The 26,268-nt window shown below is 40.7% G+C and overlaps 1 protein-coding gene across 4 annotated transcripts in view; it reads left to right on the top strand.

The window, feature by feature from the left end:
- Positions 1 to 26,268, top strand: part of LOC142019986 (integrator complex subunit 6-like) — a 67,853-nt gene that overhangs the window by 23,734 nt on the left and 17,851 nt on the right. Inside the window, exons 3-11 of one of the 4 annotated variants that reach the window (XM_075007462.1) lie at positions 3,231 to 3,380; positions 5,263 to 5,352; positions 5,745 to 5,928; positions 8,420 to 8,548; positions 11,812 to 11,975; positions 13,623 to 13,775; positions 18,049 to 18,181; positions 24,753 to 24,847; positions 25,568 to 25,678. In XM_075007462.1, the coding sequence (XP_074863563.1) occupies positions 3,231 to 3,380; positions 5,263 to 5,352; positions 5,745 to 5,928; positions 8,420 to 8,548; positions 11,812 to 11,975; positions 13,623 to 13,775; positions 18,049 to 18,181; positions 24,753 to 24,847; positions 25,568 to 25,678 (1,209 nt within the window). Of the gene's footprint in view, positions 1 to 3,230; positions 3,381 to 5,262; positions 5,353 to 5,744; positions 5,929 to 8,419; positions 8,549 to 11,811; positions 11,976 to 13,622; positions 13,776 to 18,048; positions 18,182 to 18,358; positions 18,440 to 24,752; positions 24,848 to 25,567; positions 25,679 to 26,268 lie in introns of those variants that run through there. The other 3 variants (XM_075007464.1, XM_075007465.1, XM_075007463.1) reach the window with 3 other exon arrangements.

The following is a 26,268-nucleotide window of genomic DNA, read 5'->3' on the forward strand; positions in this document are numbered from 1 at the left end:
AAAAATTATTAATTTTTAATTCTCATAATTGTAAAATGAATCACAATCAATCAAGACTCTCAGACTGAGAAGCTAATATAATATGTAGAGCAGCATAAACAAGCCTTTGTTTGAAATTTTAGTTTGTACCAACTTCACTAATGCTTTTCGTGTTGCCTATTGTAAAACTAGGCTAATATCTAGAGGAGCTGATGTACCCCCTAGAAGATTTCTGTACCCCACTGATATGCATATCCCTGCTCTAAATGATGTGTTAATTCACATGCAGCAGCTTAATAGACCTTGCATTTAAAGTTAAGGGCAAAACTGAATTCTTTATTCTTCCTGTTGTGGCTGTAGATATAGCAGATAAAGATCTAAGAACATGGTTACTGCTTTTAAAATACTAGCTCTAAACAGATATGGAAAATAGCCATCACTTCATTGAAAGTAGACGGAAGCAAAGAATATGTCATTGAACCCCCACAGTGAGGACTTGCTTAACACAGAATGTAAATGCCCTGGTCAGAGTTTGGCACCTACTTGGGAAGAGGAAAGATGACCAGGACTTCAGTGCTAAGTTTAATTTAAGACGATAGCTGTTTCTAAAAACTCAGTGCCTCAGCAGCATGCAGATTCGATCTGCCCGTATTAAGTTGCCAATACCTTTCCTGCAGTGTGTAGATGTTGCACCAAGATTTTCATGTATGAACTGTCCTGTCTGGACCCTGTGTTAGTGAACTGGAGCTGGTATGACTGCAGGCGTACTTGTCTTTCCTGTATTAATTGATTGCCATGATATTTCTACTCATGGGTTGATGTTAGTTTCTTTTTGGAGCATTTACATGAAAGTTAGAGGTAACTCTCTGACACAAAGAGATGGCTGTGTTAGTCTGTATCCTAGCAAAACAAAATAGCAGTCTTGTAGCACTTTAAAGACTAACAAAATGTATTAGGTGATGCACTTTCGTGGGACAGATGCACTTCTTCAGTTCTGGAGATAGAACTTTACTGGAAATGACATCATGGTTTTATAATACTCAGGGTTCTGCTAGGAATGACCTACTCTGGAATGTCCCTTCTCCCTTCCAGCTGTTGGGGAAGGAATGGGAACTTGCAACAACTTTCAGTCTTCAACTAGCAAGCGTCTGTCTGCTGAAGAGACCCATAGGTTCAGCATAATAACCTGGTAGGCACCTGTTGCTCTTTTTAGCAACGAAGACAACATGTCAGTAGAAAGCAAAGTTAGAAATTACAGGGTCAGGTGCAGAGCAACCAGGATAGGAGAAGAGTGTGTTTTTTACAATATAGAAAGTGGAGTGTGGAGGAAGAGAGTAGAGGAAAACACAAAAGAGGCATGATCTTTGTATGGGTGTGAATGGAGTGAAGGGAGAAGAGGTATAAGAAAAGAGAAATATAGTGAGTCACATTCTGCATCTCAGTTGTCTGATTATGGGGTTTATTTTGTTTTTTTAAAGTCCCCAATTTAATGGTACACAACTGACTAACCAACGTCTCTCTAGTTCTGGGACGAGCAAGCGAGCTGGGAGCAAGGATGCGGTGGCACTGGTATCTTTCATGGGTTACTAAGCTTAGTCCCTACGCATGTGTTGCATGTGCTTTTTGTAGTCCGGGATACGACTGGTTGTAGGAGGAGCTGCAGGGCACCACAAGCACAGCTCCTTCGTTCAGCACCACACCTGAAGTATTCATTTCTGATTTCTAAAAACCATTCTTTTGACAAATGTTCTGCTCCTGGAAGTACCCAAATGGTTCCGTTAGTCCAGGGGTGAGAAAAATATGGCCTGCTAAGCCTCCATGGCCGGGCTCCTTGCTTGCCTCACCCCAGTAGGCTGCTGAGTGAAGCCAGCTGTAATGGCCAGGTGCTTCTGTGAGCCCAGAAGTGGGTGCGGAGGGCAGCTTTTCTCACTGCCCCTGCCATCAGCACAATGTTGCAATAACAGCCAATGAGAGCTGCCTGTTTGCAGGATAGGCAGCACACAAAATACCCCACACTCCCACTTTGGGCTTTCAGTGTTCCGAGCAGCACAGGGTCCCTACTGGCTATTCTGAGCAGCCTGCAGGGGACATGAAAGGCAGAGGAATCTGCTTGGCAGGGTTGCTGATGGCAGATGCGTAGGTAAGCGGCTCTGGCATCCCAGCCCCACCTTCCCCCCAACCCTGTATTTCCCCCCTTGCATCCCTACTCTCTCCCAGACTCTTCTCCCCTTGACCAGATCAGAATCTGCTCCTGCACCCATACCTCCTCCCAGACCTTCCTCCCCAGGATGCTGCCCCAGGTCACAAGCCAAACCCTTGCATCCCTGCTCGAGGCCACAGCCTCCTCCTTCACCCAAACTCTCTTCCAGATCCCATTCGCCTTTCTGCATCTCAGTCCTTTACCTCAAAATTCAATCCGCACCCAGCCTCCATCCCAGGCACTGTACGTCCTCATTAATATCATGGAAGCATGTGGCCCTTGACCCTTTTGAAAATTCTTGGCGCAGTCCCCCATCAACCATTATTTACCCATCCCTGCATTAGTCACTTCTGCTGTGCTGCATCTTTCACAAAAAGAACTAAATAGACATAGTCATTGGTTCAAAAACTTCAAACTGTGTGTAGTTCATCTGTCTTATGATATGCACTTTGTATAGTGAGAGAGAGGGCCTTGTTAGTCTATATTCTAGCAAAACAAAAAAACAGTCGTGTAGCACTTTAAAGACTCACAAAATAATTTATTAGGTGATGCGCTTTCGTGAGGCAGACCCACTTCTTCAGATCATAGCCATACCAGAACAGACTCAATATGTAAAGATAACCACCCCACACCTCCCTCCTGCAGCCCCTCTGCTCTTCTGATTTGCCAGCCTTGCTAATTTTTGGACCTCTGTGCTTTATATATTGAGTCTGTTCTGGTACAGCTGTGATCGGAAGAAGTGGGTTTGTCCCACAAAAGCTCATCACGTAATAAATTATTTTGTGAGTTTTTAAAGTGGTACATGACTGCCTCTTTTTTTTTTTTAAATGTACTTTTTACTCTTTGCACATTGCAGTTGTATGGGAAGATATTTTTGTGGCTCCTCTGGATTATTTTTTTAAATGTATGCATCATACAAGCACAACATTTACCTGCTGATGAAAAATGTAATCTGCCTTTGAGAGTAAAGATAAACCCTACAGTTGATGTTTGCTGAATCCGTACTAAAATGACCAATAAATTGTTATTTGTCTCTCTGACTGCATAACAGGCTGGCTGGAAGGAAAATCATGCAACATTCATGAATGAACTGAAAAACCTGCAAGCTTCAGGATTGACTACCCTTGGGCAGGCTCTCAGATCCTCGTTTGACTTGTTAAATCTTAATAGATTAGTATCTGGAATAGACAATTATGGACAGGTAACAAACATTTGTTCTTCCTTCACATAGTATCAAATGCGCTTTGTGGATATTGTTAAATATCCAGAGGAGGAAGGGGGTGGAAAGAGTATGAGGGGGTGGCACTGAATTGGGGATAGTAAAATGGTCAGTTTATTTTAATAATAACCTAATGACTGTACTGGGTCAGAACAATAGTTCATCTGGCCCAGTATCCTGTCTGTCAAGAGTTGTCTGTGCCAGGTGCTTCACGAGGAATGGACAGAACAGATAATTATTGAGTGTTGTTCACTCCTAGCTTTTGGCAAAGTGAAGCTAGGGCCACTCGGAGCATGGGATTTCTTCCTAGAAATGGCTAATAGCCATTGATTGCCCTATCCTCCAGGAACATATTTATTTAGGTTTGGGTTTTGTTTGTTGAACTCTGTGCTATAGTTTTGCGCTTCACAACTTCCCTTGCTAATAAGTTCCACAGGTTGACAGTGCACTGGGTGATCCTTTTGTTTGTTTTAAACTTGCTGCCTGTTAATTTCATTGAGTGAGCCTTAGTTCTTGTACTTCCAGTTTCAAAAACTACAAATAGATTCTATAAGTATAGATTTAATTTTTAAAATTCTAGTTCTTATGTCTAAATAAGCATATGCAAACATCTTATGCATAGTGACAGAGAGAGAGCCATGTTAGGCTGTATTCTGTCAAAACAAAAAAGCAGTCTGTTCTGGTGTGGCAATGATCTGAAGAAGTGGGTCTGTCCCACGAAAGCTCATCACCTAATAAATTATTTAGTTAGTCTGAAAGTGATACATGACTGCTTTTTTGTTTTCTTTTTTAACCTTGTGCATATGTGTGTTTAGATTGTATGTGCTTGAACAGACACCTGGAATCTTAAAATTGTAGGCATTTGCGAAATAACTACTTTAAATTCTGCGGCTACGTCTATACTGTCCCAAAACTTCGAAATGGCCATGCAAATGGCCATTTCTAAATTTACTAATGCAGTGCTGAAATACATATTCAGCGCCTCATTAGAATGCCGGTGGCCGCAGCTCTTCAAAATTGCTGCAGCTTGCCGCCACACGGCTCATCCAGACGGGGGTCCTTTTCGAAAGGACTCCAGGAACTTCAAAATCTCCTTATTCCTAAGGGGATTTTGAAGTTGGTGGGGTCCTTTCGAAAAGGATCCCCATCTGGATGAGCCGCGTGGCAGTGAGCTGCGGCAATTTTGAAGTGCCGCAGCCACTGGCATTCTAATGAGGCACTGAATATGTGTTTCCATGCTTCATTAGTAAACTTCGAAATGGCCATTTGCATGGCCATTTCGAAGTTTTGGGATAGCGTAGACATGGCCTGCTATGTTTTTATATTTGCCTTCTTGGTATGGTATTTAAATGAACTGTGTTACCATCTGTGTTTTCCAAAAAAAAAAAGGCGGTGGGAACAAGCCACCACCAACCAGTTTGGAAGTTGATTAATTTTCCCACTGTGAAGTCTCCTGAATCTATCTTATGGTATACTGGTCTTTTTATTTTTTCCTGCAAGGAGAAATAGGTTTATTGCTGCTGTGTAGTATCAGAGGATCTATTCCCAGCACTCACCTGTTGTTTGTGATAGGAACACGTGACTTTGTGGGTGGAGATCTGGGTTCTGTCCTTTTGATCAGTCTGAAGTCTGAGTGGCTTTCATGTACAGTATCCTCAGCTCTGAGGTACTACATATCCACAGAGAAGAGGTGCTGTTGACAAGCTTTTGTAAGGACTGTTTGGCATCTTAAGTTTTCAGGGGCAGTTATTGTGTTTTATGTGTTGTAAATTGACAAGTACACTTACAGACTAACACAAGTTCAACTAAAGTATGCAATTAAATACTGTTGGTTACTGTTTTACATGTTCTTACCTTTCTCTAGGGGAGGAATCCATTCTTTTTAGAGCCATCTATTTTAATTACCATTACAGATGGAAACAAATTGACAAATACTGCTGGTGTTCAGGAAGAGGTAAGTCTGTATTTGTTTTACTTTTTAAAAGGACAATGGGGGAATATTAACTTTTGTCTTTTTAACAGTTAAAAGTATTTCAGTTTTAAAATCTTTGAACTTGCGTCTTGGCAGTGTGCTAAAAGAATTATGACTTAGATGTATATTTGTTGTTATTCAGCTTCACTCTCCAGACAGCTTCTTAAGAAAGCTTCCCCAGCTTCTCTCCCAGTGCCCCACTACCTAACTCCATGGGCCTGGAAATCCACAGACCACAGCTTGAGAACAGTGATTAATGGAGAAGAAAAATGGTCCTTCAGTTTATCCCTAATTTTGATGATGATTAGTTTGGATACATATGTTCAAGGGAGCATCTGATTCCTTAAAGCTTTCTTCTAATCTTTCTTTATCAGCTTCATCTTCCTTTGAATTCTCCTCTACCTGGAAGTGAACTGACCAAAGAACCATTTCGTTGGGATCAAAGGCTGTTTGCTCTAGTGCTGCGTTTACCTGGAGCTTCTTCTGTTGAACCAGAGCAACTAGGGAGTGTGCCCACTGATGAATCTGCAATCACACAGATGTGTGAGGTGACAGGAGGTAGCTGGATGTTGTTTTGCTTTGGTTTTAAAGTGGAATTTGCCTTCCTTTCTGAGTTGTCTTACTGGGGTGCTCTTGGGGGGATGGAGGGAGAGAAGTAATTTTGCATCTAATTTTTCTTACCTGACTCATTGACTTTCCACTGGCCATTTGAACATGACAATGTAGCACTGCTGCATTTGGATTTCTACTTTGCAAGAGAATCTGTAAATTAAATGCTATGGTATCTTTTAAATCTCGTGCAGCTTTTCATTTTTTTCACATTAAGCTTTGTAGTCCCTTCCACTTTTTTATAAAAGGCTGGTCTGCTTCGAGAAGTGACTAAAAGTGAAACTGCCCCAGTCATCAGATCTGTTCCTTATGTATTCAGTAAAATGTGCATCCTTTAATAAGTGTTTATGCTATTAATCCTCTGGTACTAACACAGCTAAAATGGGTGAATTACATGAGAATGAACAGAAGCATCATCAAAAGTATTGACCTGTGCAAACCTGTTGCCTCTGAGTCTCCACCATTGTCACTGAAGGCTTTTTGGGCTTGCAGAGCCTGCATTATTTGTGCTAATTTAGAGCCATGTTAAATTCACAGCTATGAAAAATGCATCACAGACTGTGTTCCCTATAAGCTGAGCATTTAGGTGGCTGCCCAGGAGAGATTCAGGTGCTGCCTACTGATTAGCAGAGCACCCGCAGCTGGCAGTGTGGTCTTCTATCGGTGGTGCACGTCTGCACATGCCTTGGTGCACATAACAACATTTATTCTGTCCACAGATGGAAAGAATTAGAGGGAATGTTAATCACAGACCAAAATGAAGTCTGGTCGTTTGGGTGTTTTTACCCTATATTATAGAGCAGTGGTCCCCAAACTCTTCGGCATCACACCCCTCTTGATTTTTGAGACATCCTCGTGCGCTCCCCTTCTTTACCATCATCCAACCCCCCCTTTAACAAAAAATTTGATTTGTAATTTAAAATAAACACAAAAACTTGATATAAAATGTTATTTTAAATTAAAAATAAGTACAAATAGTTTTTCTTGGCCCTTGTGGGTGCCTGGTACAACGCCAGCTGCCTGAGCCCCATGCCAGTCACCAGAGCTGCCCGCCCACCTGCCTGAGTCCTATGCTGCCAGAGCCACCTGTTCAAGCTGACCAACCCTGCACTGCTGGGGCCAGCCACCTGCCCGCCAGCCCAAACTGCCCAAGCCCTGCAGTACTGGGTCCAGCCACCCAAGCTCCCCTGCCCAAACTCCTCCCCTCCTCCAAAGTCAGGCACCCACAGTTCCCCACTCACTCTATCCCCCTCCCACAAGCCAGGCACCATCAGCCCCCATCTAACCCCATCTTTCTCCTCCCCACCCCAAACCCATACTCATACCCCTTTGCAAGAGACAGCTAGCTCCCCGTGGGTCTTTGCTGGCAGCCTGCTTTTTATAATGGCTGTACCAGGTTGCCCATGTAAAATGGCAGGAACTGAGAGCTGGAAGCAAAAGCTGGCTTTTTCTTTGGCTGGGGGGAACGGGGGGCTGGGTCACCTCGTGCCCCCCTGGAATTTCTTCACCCCCCCCCCCCCGCCTCATGCCCCCAGTTTGGGAAACCATGTTATAGAGAATTCATAGGGGGATACTAATTTTTGTTTTGTTTTTGTTTTGTTTTTTAAATTGGTGTTCTGACCAAATGGTGTTGTAGGGTTATTTTAAGATGTTGGCTGTATCGCCACCTGTACTTCTGCACCGCCTTCGGAACTGGTGGCTGCACAGCAGCAGCTATTAGATGGACAGCTGTGCTTCACGAGCAGCAGCATAAAAGTAAATGTGGCAATACAATACCATTCCACCCTTACTTTTTGCTGCTTCCTTCAGAGTTGGGTAATTGGAGAGGGGAGTTTCCGACTAGGTCCAGTTCTATAGGAGGCAGCCTAGAACTAAAATTGACAATACCATGTTGTGCCTTCTGTGCTGCTGCTGGCAGTGGCTCTGCCTTCAGATCTGGGATCCCAAAAGAGCAGCTACCACTCTCCAGCTGCCCAGCTCTGATGGCAGCACCAGCAACAGTAGAAGTAAGAATAGTAGTACTGCAACCCCTCAACACCTCCTTTTTGGGACAGGACTCCTCCAGTTACAGCACAATTAAATTTCAGATTTAAATAGATGAAATCATGAAATTTATGATTTTTTAAATGCCATGACTGTGAAATTGACTAAAATGGGCCATGAATTTGGTAGGGCCTTGATGATGCACAGGATGGAAAGAACCAACTTGGCTTTCAAAGTCTGCATTGTTTGCACTGTGGATGGATTGTGCCACTTCTGTTGATGATTTGACTTTATCACTAAAGCAACTCTGCAGTGGTGATACTGTGTAAAGTTGAAAGAACCTTGACATGGTGTGTAACTTATTTTTACAGTAAACAGTGCCCTTTACTTACACAATTAAGGCTTGCTCAGACTTTATTTTCATGTATTCACTACATTGTTCTTTGTTTACTTATAGGTCGCTCCTATTGTGTGCGGACACAAAGAATGCTGAACCAATGTTTAGAATCTCTAGTTCAAAAAGTTCAGAGTGGTGTTGTTATTAACTTTGAAAAATCAGGACCAGACCCTGCTCCCATTGGAGAAGGTGCAGTAAATATTCACTTTGATTGTTGTAGCTGTAGTCTACCTGTAAGTGTTTTTTCTTGCACTGCAAGCTCATTGTAGATCTTTATTGTGTATTGTATCTGAGATTTTTCCTTAAACTGTCTCGTCTTAGTAATGAAATGCCTGTGATGTTTGTTCTTTCGTTGAACCAGAGCTCGAAAGACAAAATGTCCAACATTATTTATTTCTTTTGTAAATAGTGGATGCAGTGTAGTTGTAACTGTGTTAGTCCCAGGATATTAGTGAGACAAAGTGAGTGAAGTAATATATTTTACTTGATAGCATCTGTTGGTGAGAGAGACAAGGTTTTGGGGCACACAGCTGAAGACGAGCTTGGTACCATATACAACAAGCTTGAAAGCCTGTCTCTCATCAACAGAAGTAAGTAGTAGAGGTATTATATTATGTTGAAATAATTGGAAAGCATCCAGGATGCATTATGCACACTAGTCTTTTGAATGCTGTGTATATTTTCACAGGAGCGTAGGGCTGAAAATATGTAAAGCTGTTTTAAATACTGCAGTCTATCTTCAGAACTTCTTTTTTTAGAATAAATTTAAGGTGTGTGTGAATTTTATTTTGGCTTTTCTTCAGTAGACTTGACCAGTCTTACCTTCAAGTGACTTGAGGTCTTCAGCATATTTGTAAAGGCTAATGTGATTTATTCTTCCCCCACCCCCATTTTTTTCTTTACCCTTGGGGTCAGGCTAGGGTAAAGAGCAAAGGATGTATCCTGAAGCAAACACTAGGGTTATGACTACACTGTAGTTGCTATTTCAGCATACACATGTATCCTGCATTCTATTTCAAGTACATGGTATTCCAGTTCCGGTACCCCTCATCATATGAGGAGTGGTGGAAACTTTGAACTAGCTGGTGGACAGCACCAAGTTCGAGACAAGTTAACTAGAAATGAGTTACGCAATTTGTGTTGTGAAAATTGCATAAGTTATTTCGAGCCATAGCTTAGAACTGTGTACACGCTACTCTTTTGAAACACATGAATTATTTAGTTAATTACCAGTCACGGAACTTATTTCAAAATGTCTTGTGTTGACAAACCCTTAACAATCTCAGGCTCCGTATGCTAGAAAGAAGGTGCATTTTAACACATGTTGCATATGTGAAAAATATGCCTTTGTTTTTTGCCTACTGTAGATAAGGCTTTTGAAAGCAAATACAAGACACTCCTGCTTTATTGATCAGCATTCAGGATTCTTCAGTGTGTTACAGGAACAGAATTTAATCAGCCTTAGCAATACTGCTTGTTTAAAATCTAGTCAATTGGGGGAGGTGTGGGAGGGGGTAGATAGAGGGCTTTAAGGCAGTGCATCTGACAACTTTTGTGGCTTTCCCATTCACATTTTCTCTCTTAATTGCTTCCTTTTCCCCACATACAGTGGGGAAAGCCACACAAACAGGAACAACTGACTATACATGTGCTCTCAAATGCACAAATTGAACAGGGAAAAGAGAAAGTTTTAATTCTATTGATTATTAGGTACTGTAGTGTGTTTTTTCTTTAAATAAATACTTCAAACATGGTTTTAAATTGATATACTGTAAGGGCGTTTTATTTTTAGCATTTTTGGCTTTGTGCTGCTTGAAGCTGATCACTCGCTGATCAGTCAAAACTTTTCTATCTGCACATGAAAAAATTACATTCAAGGACAGGAGAGTGAGAGAGCATGGGAAAAATATATTTGTTGATGATGGGGCAATTTGTTCAGAGTTGCAGAACTCCTAAAAAATTAAATACATAAAATTAAGGAGAGAAAACTGGTCTTTTGGTGTGCTTACAAAGATCCTCTTTTCCAGTAACTTAGACAGAAAATCATACACTTAAAAGGAAAGTTGAAGACTTACAATGAAACAAAAAATAACATGCTTGTATTGCTTTGGGGTACCCTCTAAGCATTCGACTGTGATCATCTTATCACCCTTACTTTCATTCTAAGATGCCTTTTCTTCCCTCCTGCCTTTCTCTCCTGCTTGCCTGCCTGCTTTCCTCATGACACCTTTTCATCTACTTGGAAGAATGTTTTAGACTTGCCTCTGGCATCCCATGCTGTCCAGATTGGCACTGAGCAAAGTCCCCAATGTCTGCTGGTCTGCACACTGGAGTCCCAAGGTTGCTTTTGTATAGAGAGGAAAGCAACTGGATGAACCTGACTTAAGTTTTTTGGGTTTTTTTGTTTTTGTGTTTAATCTGAAGCTATAGACAAGCAGAGTGTGTGCATCGGCATAGCACAGAAGTGTTCAGAGAGCTCAGACTTGGCAAGCATCAAGAAAACAAGTTAAATCTAAATCAAGAGCACAGAAGCTTTTGGTGTGGGGAAAGGGAGCAGTGTTAGTGCTCTTGAAATTGATGTGCTGCATGGCACAAAAATGGAGAAATAATTTGTAATAGAAGACCATGTTTTGTGATACCAGTCAGCCATTTCTGAAGCATAGGAAATCAGTAGTATATACCTGTGACAAACACTGGAAACTAGCCAGGCAAGCTTAGCTATATACCTGTACCTGGTAGAGCTGTGTTCCAAAACCACATCTTGGTGTTGTGATATCATCTAAGTTTAGCTTAAGTGTTGAAGTTTTAATAAATAGTGGAGGAATATATATGATGTAATATGACATAATATGCTGATAACACTTAGGAGTGAAGTAATTTACTAATAAGGCATTAGGAATTCAACAGACTGCTGAAAATTAAGACTAAATATGTTGTTACAGTGCACATTTTACACCTGTGAAAATGATGTCTTTGCTGGAAGTTTTCCCATGTAATTCCAACTAGTATGAACATTATTTTATTTACTGTAAACTGCATCACTTTCAGTAAGACTGTAAAATATCAGTGATATATTTTTCATTGCCAGGGCAGTGTTGGAGGTTCCAGAGTTGTATATTGTTTTAAAACCAGTACATAATAAATACTGAGTCTAAACAAACTTCTTCTTTTTTGTGTAGTAAGTGCTGCACTTAGTTTAATTGCTATGTAGCTGGAGTAGGATTGTAGAATGTTGGTAAACGTGTTCTTCAAGTGACTTTAAATCATGCTGTTTTACAGGCTGATATAGATGTTCAGCCTATATCTTAGGAACATATAGGTGTCTATGTAGCAAATGGAATGGGGCATTGATTATTAATAAGAACACTTCCTGGGAAACAAATGCGTGCCATGTAGCTTTTTATTTTTCATTTTATTTTATTTTATTTATTTTTGCTTTGTTTAAATTTTAGATGGACTTGTTGATTCATCCAGGCCCATCAATTCATTTGCTTCTCAACCGTGGCATAGTTGTCATAAACTCATTTATGTACGACCTAACCCTAAAACTGGTGTTCCTGTTGGGCATTGGCCAATCCCAGAGTCATTTTGGCCTGATCAGAATTCACCAACTCTGGTAAGTACAACAAGCTAAAGAAAAGGATTCCACATCTGATCTGATACAGAGCTCTTAACTGAACAGTAAATTAGGCTGTTACCCCATGCTTGCTTATGATCTGGCTTTCTCTACAAAATTAATTGACTATCCTTGATGGCGATTGGTGAAGACAAGTCTAGAAGTTGCATCCCACATCACTCTTGGATCTGGAAAATGTATTGCAGTAAATTTTTCATTCAGTTCAAATATTACATCAATCAAGTTTGAATTCAGTATTTTTACATTTTGCGACTGTGCAATGAATTTTCAAAATGTTGAGTCAATATTATACCTCAAACTAAATTATTTAAAACATTGGCCTAGAAAATAGAACCACAGAGTCTTAAACTATCTCAGCAAGGGAAGTTAGAAGATATAGTGCATTTTGATCATCCTTTTTGTGCAGTCACTCTTCCTGATACCTAGCAGCACACTAGGTATACAGTTCTTCTCTTTCTGGCAGGGAAAGGTATGTTTGGGAAGGGACCAAATACTTGCATTCTCTAGATCAGTGTTTCTTAGACTATATTCTGCAGAACACGGGTGTTGCATGAACAGCTTGCAGGTGTGCTGCAACGCGTTTTTGATATCATACACTGATGGTATATATTTTCTGTTATTAAAACCAGATACAGTGTTACTACTTCATTGCTATGATACTTGATTAAATTACTTCATTTTGTTTTTGCTATATATGGTGCTGGTTTTTTGACAATTTTTTTTTTACCTTTTAAAAAAATCTTCATAGGTGCTCCGCATTAAAAATGTTATTGTTGGTGTTTTGTGGTCTCGAAGTTTAGGAAACACAGCTCTAGATAATCATGGGAACATGCAGCGTGTGTTTGCTTTTTCTGAAACAGTTATTCATTTTATTGGTTACAGGCTTATCCTATCAGCCTTTTTTCATAGAGATATTTTAAGTGGGCATGTTATATGTTCACATTTGTGCTGTTTGCTCAAGGTGCATTTTTTCCAGGAGTTGAGGGTGAGGATAAATTAGTTTCACTAGAGAACATTTTGAGCAGTCATATTGGCCAAGTGGATACGTTTTCAAACATGGGTTTCTGTGAACAGTCGTCTGAGAGGAAAAGTTCACATTTTCTTCAAATTGTGTATTTTTACACTTTTTTGGATTGATTGGGACTTCAGATATTTTTCCCCCTTGTAGTCTACGAGGCAATTATTTGCCAGTGTTGTTTAGTGACTTTGTGTATGATTTACTTAACAGTTCGTTATCTTGATTCATCTGGATCACATCATAGGACCATAACCCTCTGCTGTTTTTAAAACTTGATGGTTAACTTGTTTGTTTTTTAAGTGTTGAAGGCTGGTGAAGAATAAAGGGTGTGTGTGGGAGGAGTTGCATTACTGCATACCTACTGCTTATTAACTAAATTATTTTATTCATCTGTGTTTAATAATGCAGCTTTATTGTTTTTCTTTAGAAAGAATGTAGTATTAAAAGTGGAACACTCTTAAAATATTACCATAGACTGGAGCTGTATTAAAGATAAGAAAAGCAAAGTTCTGGTTGGCAGTTACTAACATTAAAGAATTAACCTGATTATTTTTAATACCAGGCAGTTGATGGACTCTAAACCATGAATCTTTTCTTCTTCTTCTTAGCCGCCACGCACAGCTCATCCTGTTGTGAGGTTCTCCTGTGTAGATTGTGAGCCAATGGTAATAGACAAGCTTCCTTTTGACAAATATGAACTTGAACCTTCACCCCTAACACAGTACATCTTGGAACGAAAGTCTCCCCATGCCTGCTGGCAGGTATTTGACTTTATTTGATGATGATAAAGTTAATAGGATTCCCCAGGCAATGCTACGTTTAATCTGAGCAAATGTGCCGTTTGTCCGATACACTGTTCTGCTGAGTTGAAGAAATACGTAAAGATGTCAATTGCCTCATTTCCGACCAGATAGTTCAAGCCTTTGAAAAGATGATGCCACTACAGCTTTTATCAGTTCAATTAAGCTCTGTTTCAAAGTCATAGCATTTCACTAGCAGATGTGTCTCCAGGTTCTACTGTCAGATGAAATGTGGCTTGCCATATGTGTGTTGGAGAAGAGAGATGCTAATTTATATTAGAACTCTTAGACGTTATTTAAAGATTGTACATTCTAATGTACTGTGGTAAGTAGTGGATTTAACTTCCGGTCCAATTCATACTTCATGCTTAATGCACCAGATTGGTGCTATTCCTGGCTTTATCACAGGCTTTTTTGTGTGGTCTGGGACAAGATATGTAGGCCTAGTTTACATTTAGGGCTTGTCTACACTTATAGTGCTATACTGGGGCATCTGCATGGGTGCAGCTGTACCACTAAGTGAAGAGGCTGCCTACGCTGATGGGGAAGGCCTGTCCTATCCATGTAGCACTTTAAAGACTAACAAAATGATTTATTCGGTGATGAGCTTTCATGGGACAGACCAGCTTCATCAGATCTGATGAGCTGAGGATCTGAGGAAGTGGGTCTGTCCCTCAAAAGCTCATGACCGAATAAATCATTTTGTTAGTCTTCAAAGTGCTACATGTCTGCTGTTTTGTTGGAGTGCAGACTAACACAGCTACCTCTCTACTACTGTTTTCCATCCATGTAGGTGCTCTATCTCCCTGAAGCCCTTCAGTCAACCTAGCACAGTCTAAATTAGGAACTTATGTTGATATAACTGTCATTGAGGAGTGTGGAAAATCCATATTTCTGGGCAAAGTAGTCACATAGTTCTTAGTGCAGACCAGTCAGTGGCCAGTAAGAGAAGCAGCAAGTTGGTCTCAGGTATCTGAAAGGTTAAGAACCACTGCTAAGCCTCAGAACCCAGGCTGATGTAGCTGTGGCGCTCAGGCTCATGGAAAGGCCACACCTTGAGGGTGTAGCTATGCTGACTTTGCCTTCAGGGTAGATGCGGCTAGATCCATGGATTTATGCCTTTTGTTCACCTCTCTGCTGTTGCCCAGGAAACAACATTTATGTTAATGTAGGCTGCATCTATACTGCAGGGTTATGACACTGCAGCCCAGCGGTTCCCAGCCTTTCCACATGGGGACCCATTTTGACAATTTAGGAAGACTTTGTGACCCACGGCAATTCAAAACTGGGGGGACGAGGTTTTCCCTTGGGAAAAATGCCCCACCCCTCAGCTTAAATTACTTGCAGCCCCAAACCGTCCCCAGTTTAAATGCCTCTCAGCCCCACAGGATCCTCAGTCGGAGGGTGGGGTGGACCACCGTAGTCCCACGACTGGGAGCTGGCTAGAGCATGGCGCCCTGACCAGCTCTCAGCCCTCCTGCCCCCAATCCCCATGCTTAAACCTCTCTCAGCCACCCGTGCCACCTACCTCAAAGGGAGCTCCACACTGCCGCTGCTGACCCCCACTGCCGCCTCCTCTGCCCAGCTTCCTCCAGCCCACCTGCAGCAGAGAGCTTAAATGGGACTGAATTGGTTTCAGAGTGGGTTCCTTCCTGCCGGCTGTTAAACCCATTAAATGGAGGTCCATTTCAGCGCCGCAGGGCAAGGACCGGATGTCGGAGGAGTTAGGCAGCCGCAGCTCAGGAGCAGCAAATGGCTTCCTAAGAGCCACATGCAGCTGGGAGCTGCCCAGCCAGGCAACCCTTAGAAAATCTAATTGCAACCCATATTTGGGTCCCAACCAGTAGGTTGGGAATCCCTGCTATAGCCCCTGTACTGTAGAGAATGCCTTAATTTCTCTGTGCCTCAATTCCCCATCTGTAAATGGGGTTCTCCTCCCTTACAGGGATATGCTGCAACAATTAATTCATTTAATATATGCAAGATACTGTGGTAATTTGGAATAATTTAATTACCCAGATAGAACCTAGAAAGAATTAGGAAAAAGAATGGAAGTGCAGAAAGATGTTAAAGATTCTCACTTCTAAATTACTTTCACCATTTATTTGTAAGTGTAAACAACAAAAAAATATATAGCGTAGCTTAGGAAAAAAATGAGGGAATGCAGTCAGTTTGCAATTTGGTGAATTGCAAATAATGGCTTTAAAGAATACTTGGATATGTCACCTTTCCCTCTGTTGTTGTTATCCTCTCCCTACTCCTCCCCCACGCAAACTCCCTTCCCCACAACCTGGATAGGTTTTGTGACTGTACCTCTCTTTTATGTTAATTGCTTTTTCTTGTTCCAGTGTGTGAAAGACCTATGCACGTGAAGGAAGTTAACTCATTACAGTGGAAAATAACAAACTCTGTTCCCTAGTGCTGTCAGATGCCCAAAAGTTTAAAAAAAAAAAAAAAAAGATAAACCTGGAACAATAGTGGAGTAGTTTTTCTTTCATTTACAACAGCAGTTCCCAACCTTTGCCAGACTGGGACCTATTTTGACAATTCAGGAAGATTTGGTGATCCAAGGCAATTCAAAACCCAGCTGGGGGGAGGGCAAGGAGGAGCAGTGCCATAACTAGGTAATTTGCACCTGAGGCAAGAATATAAAATTGCACTCCCTCATGTTTCTATATTCATAGTAGTTATTTCATAGAAAAAGGGAAAATTCATTAATAATAATAATAGAATAACAACACTAAGTGTGTTGTAGTTTATTATTTTATTATTATAGTTGATCTGAATTGTGGTGGGGTAAAGACCCTCATCCCCAAACTGCTGTCCCCCCACCTCCCTGCTCCCACAGCTTAAACCCCATGCTTAGGGCCTGGGAAGAGTCACACTCAGGGACTGGGAGAGATACAAACAAAAAAATGAAAACTGACAAATCAGCTACATAGAACGTAAGAGGGTAAAGGAGGAGCTGGGATGAAAATTACTTGCAACAGTCTATTAAGTGGCTTGCCTGGGATGGCTATGAATATCAAAGGTGGAGAAGCTGTCCTTGTAATGCATAATTGCTTCTCTGTTGATAAAGAGAGCTGCTGGATGCAGCCTGACCCATAGGTTGGGAATCCCTGATTTACAACAATATTTTTTTAGTAACATTGGTAGACCAGTAATCTGCAGATAAAAGTAATTTTTGTTGACTGTGTGACAGTCATTTCTAAATGGAGCTTGCTTATACTGCTGTGTATTGTCACTAATACTTTAGCTGCCAAATACAGAACACTTGATTCTCAAACTTAGTAGAGACTGAACCTCTCTAATCTGGAATGCTCTCGTTCAGTAACATCCATAATCTGGCATGATGTCAGTTAGCTGAATGACCATTTTTCAGGGGTCTGGCCAAGTTTCCTGAGGTCCCAGAAAGTTTCTTTTCAGCCATCAGTCCTGGCTGTCAGTGTTCTGTGCTGTTATTTAGCTGTAATTTACCCCTAAATGTCTTCTAAGAGCCCAGCAAGCAGTGGAAGTGTTGGTAATGTGCTAGACAATATCGACCGCCTGTGGTCCAGGAAATTCTCTCATCCGGCACCAGTCAGATCCTGAGAGTAGTGTGTGAGAGAGGTTCAACTTGTATTCCACTTCATCATTGTAAGTTTAACCTATTGGCATTTCCCAAATTTAAGAGAAGTATGACTCTCAATAATCAGTCTTCTGAGGATTTCTGCTGTGTTTAACTTGCATATTTACAAATAGGCAGGATCTCCTTAATTTGGGAGTTTGAGTGAGTGTATTGAAGAATGAAAAATCAGGCTTGTTATCAAATGTACATGTTTTTAGGGAGATAATTTGACTTAAGAAGTTATTAGAAAAATCTGCCTGCAACACACATCAGGTATAGCCTGTTAAACTGTGTCAAGCAATGGAGCTTCCATCACTTCCCTTGAGAGCCGTTAAATATAGTGTCTATAAAACACTAGAAAATATGCTCTGGAGAGCAATCCCACCCTGGCGGGGGCTGGACTAAATCACTAAGTATCTTTGCATCTCTGATACATATAATTTACAAGTCTAAGTGCATGTCCACTTGTATGTATACCTTTTAAAGTGAAACTCAGCAGTTTTTTCATAATTCTCCTTTTCTGCCCCTTTAAAGAGTCAAAAATCATATTGCAGTTACTCTGATAAATGTGCAACTTTTAAAACATTTTTTTAAATATAACAGTGTCTCTTGTGGTTTTTTTTTTAGGTATTTGTGAGTAGCAGTGGAAAATACAGTGAACTTGGACATCCATTTGGTTATTTAAAAGCAAGCACTACTTTAACGTGTGTAAACCTCTTTGTGATGCCTTACAACTATCCTGTTTTACTTCCTCTGCTAGGTAGGTAATACAGTACATTGTAATACTTACCAGCATAAAAATAAGGATAGCTAATGTGCTGCCTAAATTTATCAGTTAAAGTAATGGAGATCAGAGAGTAAAGAATGTTGCAAACTCTTAAATATAATTTGGGAGGAGAGGATTTTCATACCCCCTCTCCCTTTTTTTTCTCTCCAGCAGAGGAGGAGAGCTACCTGCTTCCAGTGCATGTTTGATGCTGTTCACCTCCTAGACACGTAGCCTCTTCCTTAACCTGGAGTAAGCTTCAACCTCCATTCTTTTCCCTCATGTAGGATGTGGTATCTCCATTTTTTGCAGTTGCTGTTGTGGCATCCTACTTTTAGCTGGAAGGTCAGGTGCAGGACTTCTTAGAGGTGTTGGGGAGAGAAAAGGCAACTACTACAATTTAGAGTAGCAACCAACAAGCAGGTGTAGAGCAACAAAGTAGCCAGGCTTTTCCTTTGAGGACCAAATGTTTCATTTTCATGAGGAACTTGCTTTCCAGAGGTGAGATGATATGAGAGAAGTGGTGCCAGAATAGGTAAAGACTTTGGTTCCCATGGCAAAATGCAAATGGCAGAGGGAATTGCTTCCCAGGTGCTATTGTTTTTGATTTATAGAGCCGGCGTGTTTTAAAAATTACACAAAATAACAATGAAAATTTAAGATAAGGAAATACTGAACTTTTAAAACGTTTCTCATACTCTGTGGAACAGTTGCATACACTCTTCTGGCAAGAAAAAAGGTGCAAGAATGTTTATATTTCTAATACATCTTATCACCTCATCATAAACTGTCAGGAGTCAGCACTTCTCTTAGCTGAAAACATTAACTCATGACTTATATGTCAGCCTGATAATTATTGCAGCATCTTCTGGGACTGGGAGTTCAGTCTAAAAGCGCCTTTTTTCTGAGAGCTGGTGGCTAACAATTCAGATGAACCGTCACTTCTGTTGCAGATCTGCTAGTCCAGCCTAGGCCATCACTGGATACAAATAAATTTGATGTAGTACTTTTTATCTGCCTTCCATCTATGCAGTTGCTGCTCTGCCACTTCTTCCTCCATCCTATTTTGAGAAGTGAGAACTCTTTCTATATGGAGAAAACAGGAATGTGAGAGAGGTGCCTCTGCAACATGTGCAGTGCTGTTCTGCTGTTCGCTTCTCAAGCACACACTGCGCCGTGTCTTAAACTACACAGTGCTGGTTAAATAGCAGGGTGGAGCTGTTCAGTGGCATGAATTGTGGAGAGGATGTTTTCCATGACAGTGTATCCTAAGCAGTTTCTTATCAATGTTTTGAACACTTCCATTGGCGGAATGGGAGGCCTGGTGAAATTAAGTTCAGAGGCTATTCTGGATGAATCTAAAAATCAAGGCTGCTTTGCTGAATTTGTATCTTTGGATCAGTAGGAGAAATTGACAGGTACTTAGCAACTGACAGTACACGCTTCAGTCTTTCCAAAGACACTTGTAACAATACTTGATAATCTTCGATATTGGGACTTTTCATATTTAAAAAAGGCAAGAAGGCTTGTTTGATTTGCACAAATCAGTCTTTCCTTGTTCTGATCAACAACGGTTTGATATTCTGCAGGGGAGAAGGAAGAGTAACTTGCTCTGTTCGCAAAATCTGTCTTGTTCCTCTATGAGCTGTGTTAATGTTTCCGGTGTCCACCATTCTATTGGAAAGGCTCTGCATATGGGGAGTGAGACAAAGACTGGTGCTCAGGGTGGAATGCAGATTAACACCCTTCCTGCCCGCCGTCCCCCCCCCCCCCCCGCTTTGTTTTCCCATGATGTGGAAGAAAAAAATGTACTGTACAGGAAGATATATTTTATTTGAACCTCTCATCTAATGTGTTGATCCCTCACTATCTGTCAAGGCATTTTCAGAAGCATGTTTTTAAATGTTGCAAGCTGATGACGAGACTTTTCTCCTGCATTCACGTATTCCCACTGTTCCATTGGTCAGTAAGGGAAGGTATTAATTTGACAGCCTGGAACATAGTGGACAGGCCTGGAAATGAGGTAGAGCAGGCGTGGCAGAGGAAGCACCAGGACACCAGTGTTGAGACTGCCAAAGAAGATGAAAGATTTTGTCAAGTTGGTGAAGTCAGTTGCTGGGACCAATGAGTAGAACAAGTAAAGTCAAACCACAGAGACTTGACCACTTACTGTTTCTGCTTTTCAAGGAACAGAAATGTGGATGCTATATCAGGCCCCCAGTTTAGAGAGTGTGCTTGCTTCAGGTGCACCTGACGATGGCCAGTATAGGGGCTTCTTCATGGCAAGGGTAAATTTAAGACAAACTCAGCCATCTGAAGCTTTGCAGGAAAATCAGTGAGTGCAGTTGACAGGTGCAGCCCTTCATGCAGTAGTAGAGCCAGTGTGATGGTCTAATCTAAGCAAGTTTACAGGTGTCTGGCTGACAGAATTCTGGTCTGCGGTTCAGAAAGGAATACCTTTGCTTTTACAAAGCCAAAGACTGATAATGAGGATGTACTAGTGCATCTAGCACATGCATACTTCACCTCCTGCTGCTTGTACTGAATGCCAGAGAACCATAGTGTTGTAACTTATCAGGCAGTCCACTCTGAAGACCGGAAGAACACCAGAATCGTAAGCACAATCCTTTCTGTTGCTTTTCCAAGTTCCTCTGAACAATGAAATACAAAGATTTGTCTCTGAGGGTACTTCAGCACCTGGATAGGTCTCTGGCGTACCATGGTATTAAACGTATTGGGACCAGGAATGGAATTCTCATGTTTTCTAATAGAACTTGAATCTTACAACTGACCTGTGCTTAGCAACTATTTCTATAGGTAATTGCAGTTTCCAGTGTCTTCTAACAAAGAAACAACACCACTGAAATGGAGTCATCAAGGCCATTGCCAATGCATCTCAATAAAACTAAAATGCACCAAAGGTCAAGGATATTGCTGAAATCTAGGGTTTTATCTTGGCTGAGGAATTTACATAAGTCTTTCCTGACTGATCCAGGTCGCTGAGGCATTAATGTGGAATGCTAGCTTTGATGAGAGACTGGAGTATGGGATATTCTTTGGAAGAGTCACTGGAAGTGATGGAGGAATAGATGATAGGAAAATGTCAGAAGGAAATCAATTCAGTCGCCACATTGGTACTGGCCTGCACTTGAAACTAGGTGTTTTGGAATGTGTACATTTTCTGCAAAGAGCCAGTGACTTTGGACAGTACAACTGTGGTGCTCTCACAGATTTCTTGAGGTGATCTTTTTTTTTTTTTTTTTAAAATACCTGAAAATCCAAAAGTTGCCTTTTACTACCCCTGTGGAGTAAATGAACTTTTTTTGCACAGTATCAGACAGCCAAATGCTGCTTTTACACTATAGGAATAGGAAGTACCTCTAAGGTGGATTATTCCATACTTGCGTAACAGTGCCCTTGACTGGTCTATTTATGGTGATAGTCGTGCTGCGATCTTTGACTTTAAAATCATGACCTTGGCTGCTTAACCTGAAGGAACATTTCCATTAGCTCAAAAGCAGTAGAAAGCTCATACATGTCTACATGTAGACTATCCACTAGAGGGGGACAAAGTCACGCTTGCAGATGTATGATGGAACAGAACCAAACACAGTAATAATTGATGCACTCTTCTTCCTTTTACCATTATCTGTTGAAGCATTTTTATATTTACTTTACATTATGCAAACTTGTTATCATTACAAATTTGCTGTTATACAGGCTGCCCAGATAATTGAGGTCCTATTGTATAATTAAAACAGTGTTGACCTTTTTTTTGGCCATGTTCTTGAGTTAAAAGTAAGCCAGAATGTTTAAAAGCTCTGATTTTGCCATTCACTGGTTTTGGTGGGGGAGGGAGGGAGGGTGGTTCTGTGCCTAAAACAAGGAAACAGATTGGTCAGTTTTATCTATGTTAGCACTCAGGCCCGAGTCACACTTGGATCTCTTGAATTTTTACAGTATTAGTTTGTAAACATGTGAACCCAGCCTGAGGGTTATAAGCCTGTCTTGTAGAATACTAAGTGCTCTCAGCTCCCATTAATTTTAGTGAAAACAGAGGGCATTTAACACTCTGCAGGTTCTGGCCCATTGTCTGCAGCACTATAGCTGAAGACAAATGTGACATCTTTAAAGCAAATACCATGAACGGGGTTGTCTTAAAACCTTTTGATTGATAATAAATCTTAAACTGTGGCCCTTACATGCTTGACAGTACCCTTTGATGGGAGGAATGGTGAAACTGTATTGAGAAGTTTCTTTATAAGGAGACTGGCATACTGTCCTTCCTGAGCACTGTGGCAAAGTACATTTCAGTGGTTTAAAAGCTGTAACTACTGGCTTCAAACATGAGCATATAGAAATTCAGATAATTTCATGCCCCTCTTACAAAATTATCATGAATTTTGAGCAGCCTAGGGCTTACTGCTTCCCATATCACAGTTAGGAACAAATAAATTATATAGAAACACTTCTTGCTTTAAATTTATCTGAGATAAGGACCCAAACTATTAATTTCACCCAGTTTTTGGAAATTTCTCTTGTAACCCATTTACCCTGCTCTCTTTGTCTTTGAAGTGTGAGAGTGGCAGGGATAGAGACCAATTCTTATGTCCTGCCTGAAACATGTAGCCATTTATTTCTCATTTGGAGGACAGGAATTATTACTCTGGGTGTCCACTCTACACTGTTGGCAACCCCAAATGCAACAGCATGAAGGTTCTGCCATGACTCGTGCCTGTCTGTGTCAAAACTCTGTTTTTCACATAATCTTGTTGAAACACCATTTTACAACTTTAATATCCAAACATCCAAATTCTCAGATGGCAAACATTCTGCAGTATGGATTCTGTTCAATAGCTGAGCCAGAGCATATTGTAAATATTAATTGTACTATTTATGAATGGTACATTATCAAACTATATGTACTTTATATTCTAGAATAGCCTTCTTAGAGATGACAAGATTCTTCACAGGGCCCTGGGGAGGAAGGTGACTATGGAACCTCTGGAAGTGACTGGGCCTTGGGCAGAAGAGGCTCTTTAAAGGGCCTGGGGCTGCAGCTGCTGTCGCTGCCCTTTTAAATTGCTTGGCCCCAGGGGGGGTGTGTGCATGCACACACCCACCCCCAGAGATCCCGGTCCCTCTCAATGGGAAGGAACGAAACCATTATCATTGGTGCTTTGTGGCTGATGGCTCACGCTACAGCATGAATGTTGTGATACTGAACGTTTTTCAGTTGTTTGTCTCTGAATTGATTTAACTAGGTATGTGCATATGCAGTGAAATATTTAGTGATGTCTGTGTCTATACTGCAGATAGCAACTTCCTAAAGAGTCTCTTGTTTTCATAGCTTGCAGACCACCAGGACATTGGGTTCACAAATATGGATGATACGGTTAAGTTTATTCGAAATGCCACCATACCGCCATGAAATAATTTAAGTACATATAAACATATTAACAGGCTTCTTTATAATATATTGTATTTTCAATAAACCAGGAGTATCCAGACATAGGAAGTTCTCACAGATCTAATTAAGAAATATTTCCAATTATGAAACATATTCAGATTAAAAGGGAGCTTTAACTCCTTGGAAACATTTGTGCTATTTCCTTCAGGCTAGAACACAGCGTAATTGGAGCAACTGTAGTGGTGTATTTTTGTTTGCTTGATAGAGAATTCATTTAGATTGGAAAATACTTATAGTAAAGATGGACTTGCATGTGAGAAGATAGAAGATATGTGCAACATCTGCTTCATTTATGCAGATCAATGAGCAAGTAAAATCTGCCTCTTCAGGTAGATCCTTCAGCAAGGTGAAAACACTTTCTCTGCAGTGTCTTTTCTACAACTTCCTGCTGTGTCTCTGTCCCCTGTAGCCCTGCCCAACCTTCTACTGGATGTCAGTTCCCTGTGTTCTCCAACACTCTTCAGAACTGCTAGGTAGAGATTATGAAATTTTTAGTGAAGAAAGTGGCAGAGCAGGGAATGATAGTGGAGCATATGGACTAATCCAGCACAGCACAAAGATTTTGAAAACACTATATATCTTCAGTAGTAAACGTTTGGAGATTGTGATTACAAATTATAGCCTGTGCAGCAGTACAGCAAATAAATGTGGTATGGCGCTTGCTCCTGCTTTGATATGCAGCCACAATTCCATATCTTTCAGTTTATCTCCAACCAGGATTGAACTTTAGTATAGGTCAGACACACGCATTCTGATAAAGGGCGTAAGGAAGGTAAAACTGCTCTGATACATATATTCTCTCTCTTTCTCCAGATGATAGGTATGTGCACTATTTAGGCAGTCCTGTGTACTTTGCTTGCGAGATCATGTAGGCAACATCTGCCGTAAGGTTGCTGTAATAAAATCAGGCATGGTTTCTGGTGTCAAAACAGTAGCTACTATGGGGGATGCAAACCCTTTGAATCTAAGATTAAGAACAGTTGTTGTGAGGAAGCCCCCTGGAAAAATAACAGACTCAGGAAAATAACTTACTGCAGTATTGTTCAAAAGTTAGCTTTGGGGCTATGTAATCAAATCTTATTTTCTCTGTTGCAGATGACTTATTTAAGGTTCACAAGCTTAAGCCAAATCTGAAGTGGCGGCAGGCTTTTGACAGCTACTTAAAAACAATGCCTCCTTACTACTTACTGGTATGTACTTTTCCATATTTTACTGGAGAAATAATGATGGCTGGTAACAAGATTCTTATGTCCCTTTTTTCTGAAATTTTGTGTTAACTATGACGTTGTAGCTGGTAAGCCTTTTGTGTTTGTTTTATGTGTGGCAAGGGTAGTAATTTAAAATATTGTTCCTATACAGCAGTAAACATTTTAAGATTAATTTTAAATCTCTAATATAAAAGTTTTGCCCATCTGAAAATGTACTTTTGATTGAATTGCTTTCTCAAAATGAATTTTAGACTTTACCTTTGTCATTTGGTAAAGAGTGTTAAGATTACTGCTCACAGTTTCTAATGTGCGTGAGTTCCTAGTCCGCAGGAAACTGATTCTAACAGAACTGGCTCAACCAGGCAGATGAGGGTGGGCATAATATAAGCTTTTGTACGTAGCTTGGGCAATGCACCTCTGTGTGGACTTGCATCATCCCGGCTATTCTAGTACTGAGCCTTTGAGTGAAAATTGCCAGTGGTGCCAGATTGCCTCGTATGCTGGTAATGTGGCCTAAAGCCCACTGCAAGCTAGCTAGACTGCCAAACTCATTATACATGTTACCTAATAGACTTGAACTCTAGTTTCCAAAAGCAAAAAGCTAGAGCACTAAACCATGTGCTCTAGTTTCCTATAATTGATCTTTTAAAACTTTTTTAAAGATTTATTCTCTTACTGTTGTGTATTTTGTTTTCCTTATAGCCATTAAAGAAAGCCCTAAGGATGATGGGAGCTCCAAATCTGATATCAGATAATTTAGATTGTGGACTTAGTTACAGTGTTATCTCTTACCTTAAAAAACTCAGCCAACAGGTAGTATTGATACAATCTTTGCAATTAGAAGTGCACTGATGATTATTTAGTTTGTGTTCAGATTATAAGTACATTAATCCCTGTGGGGTTTTCCACTATGGTATCATACTTTCCTCATAGCTGTATGGATGAACCTCCAGAACCATTTTGGAGACCATCACTGTGACTTCTGTCTTTGGTAGAGGGGGATGGGAAAGAGAGTTTTTTTATTTTGTTTTCTGGCCACCCTTTTAAGCATCTGTTGGAGTTTTACTATAAAGACTGTTGCCAACTAGATTTGGTTTTTTTACCACAGTACTAGTATTCATTCTAGCTTAAATCTGTTGCTTGCTTTGAGCCACTTTAAGCTGTGTCTCCATTAGTTACTGAGGCAAAAGGTTCTATTCCGGATGTGCAGTACTAAAATGTCTGTAGCTTGGCCATAAAGAATAGAACTCTTGTCTGTAAATTTGACATTAAAAGAAAAAGTTTACATGAGGCGGGGTCATCTAGCTTCTCCACATTCAGATCTGTTACCTTCCCATTGTGTGGGCAGGGTGTTTGAGCAAGAGAGTGAGAACCTGACAGAACACTAACCAAATCCAGATCTG

This window comes from Carettochelys insculpta, chromosome 13 (genome assembly GCF_033958435.1).
Source record: "Carettochelys insculpta isolate YL-2023 chromosome 13, ASM3395843v1, whole genome shotgun sequence".
Taxonomy (NCBI): Eukaryota; Metazoa; Chordata; order Testudines; family Carettochelyidae; genus Carettochelys; species Carettochelys insculpta.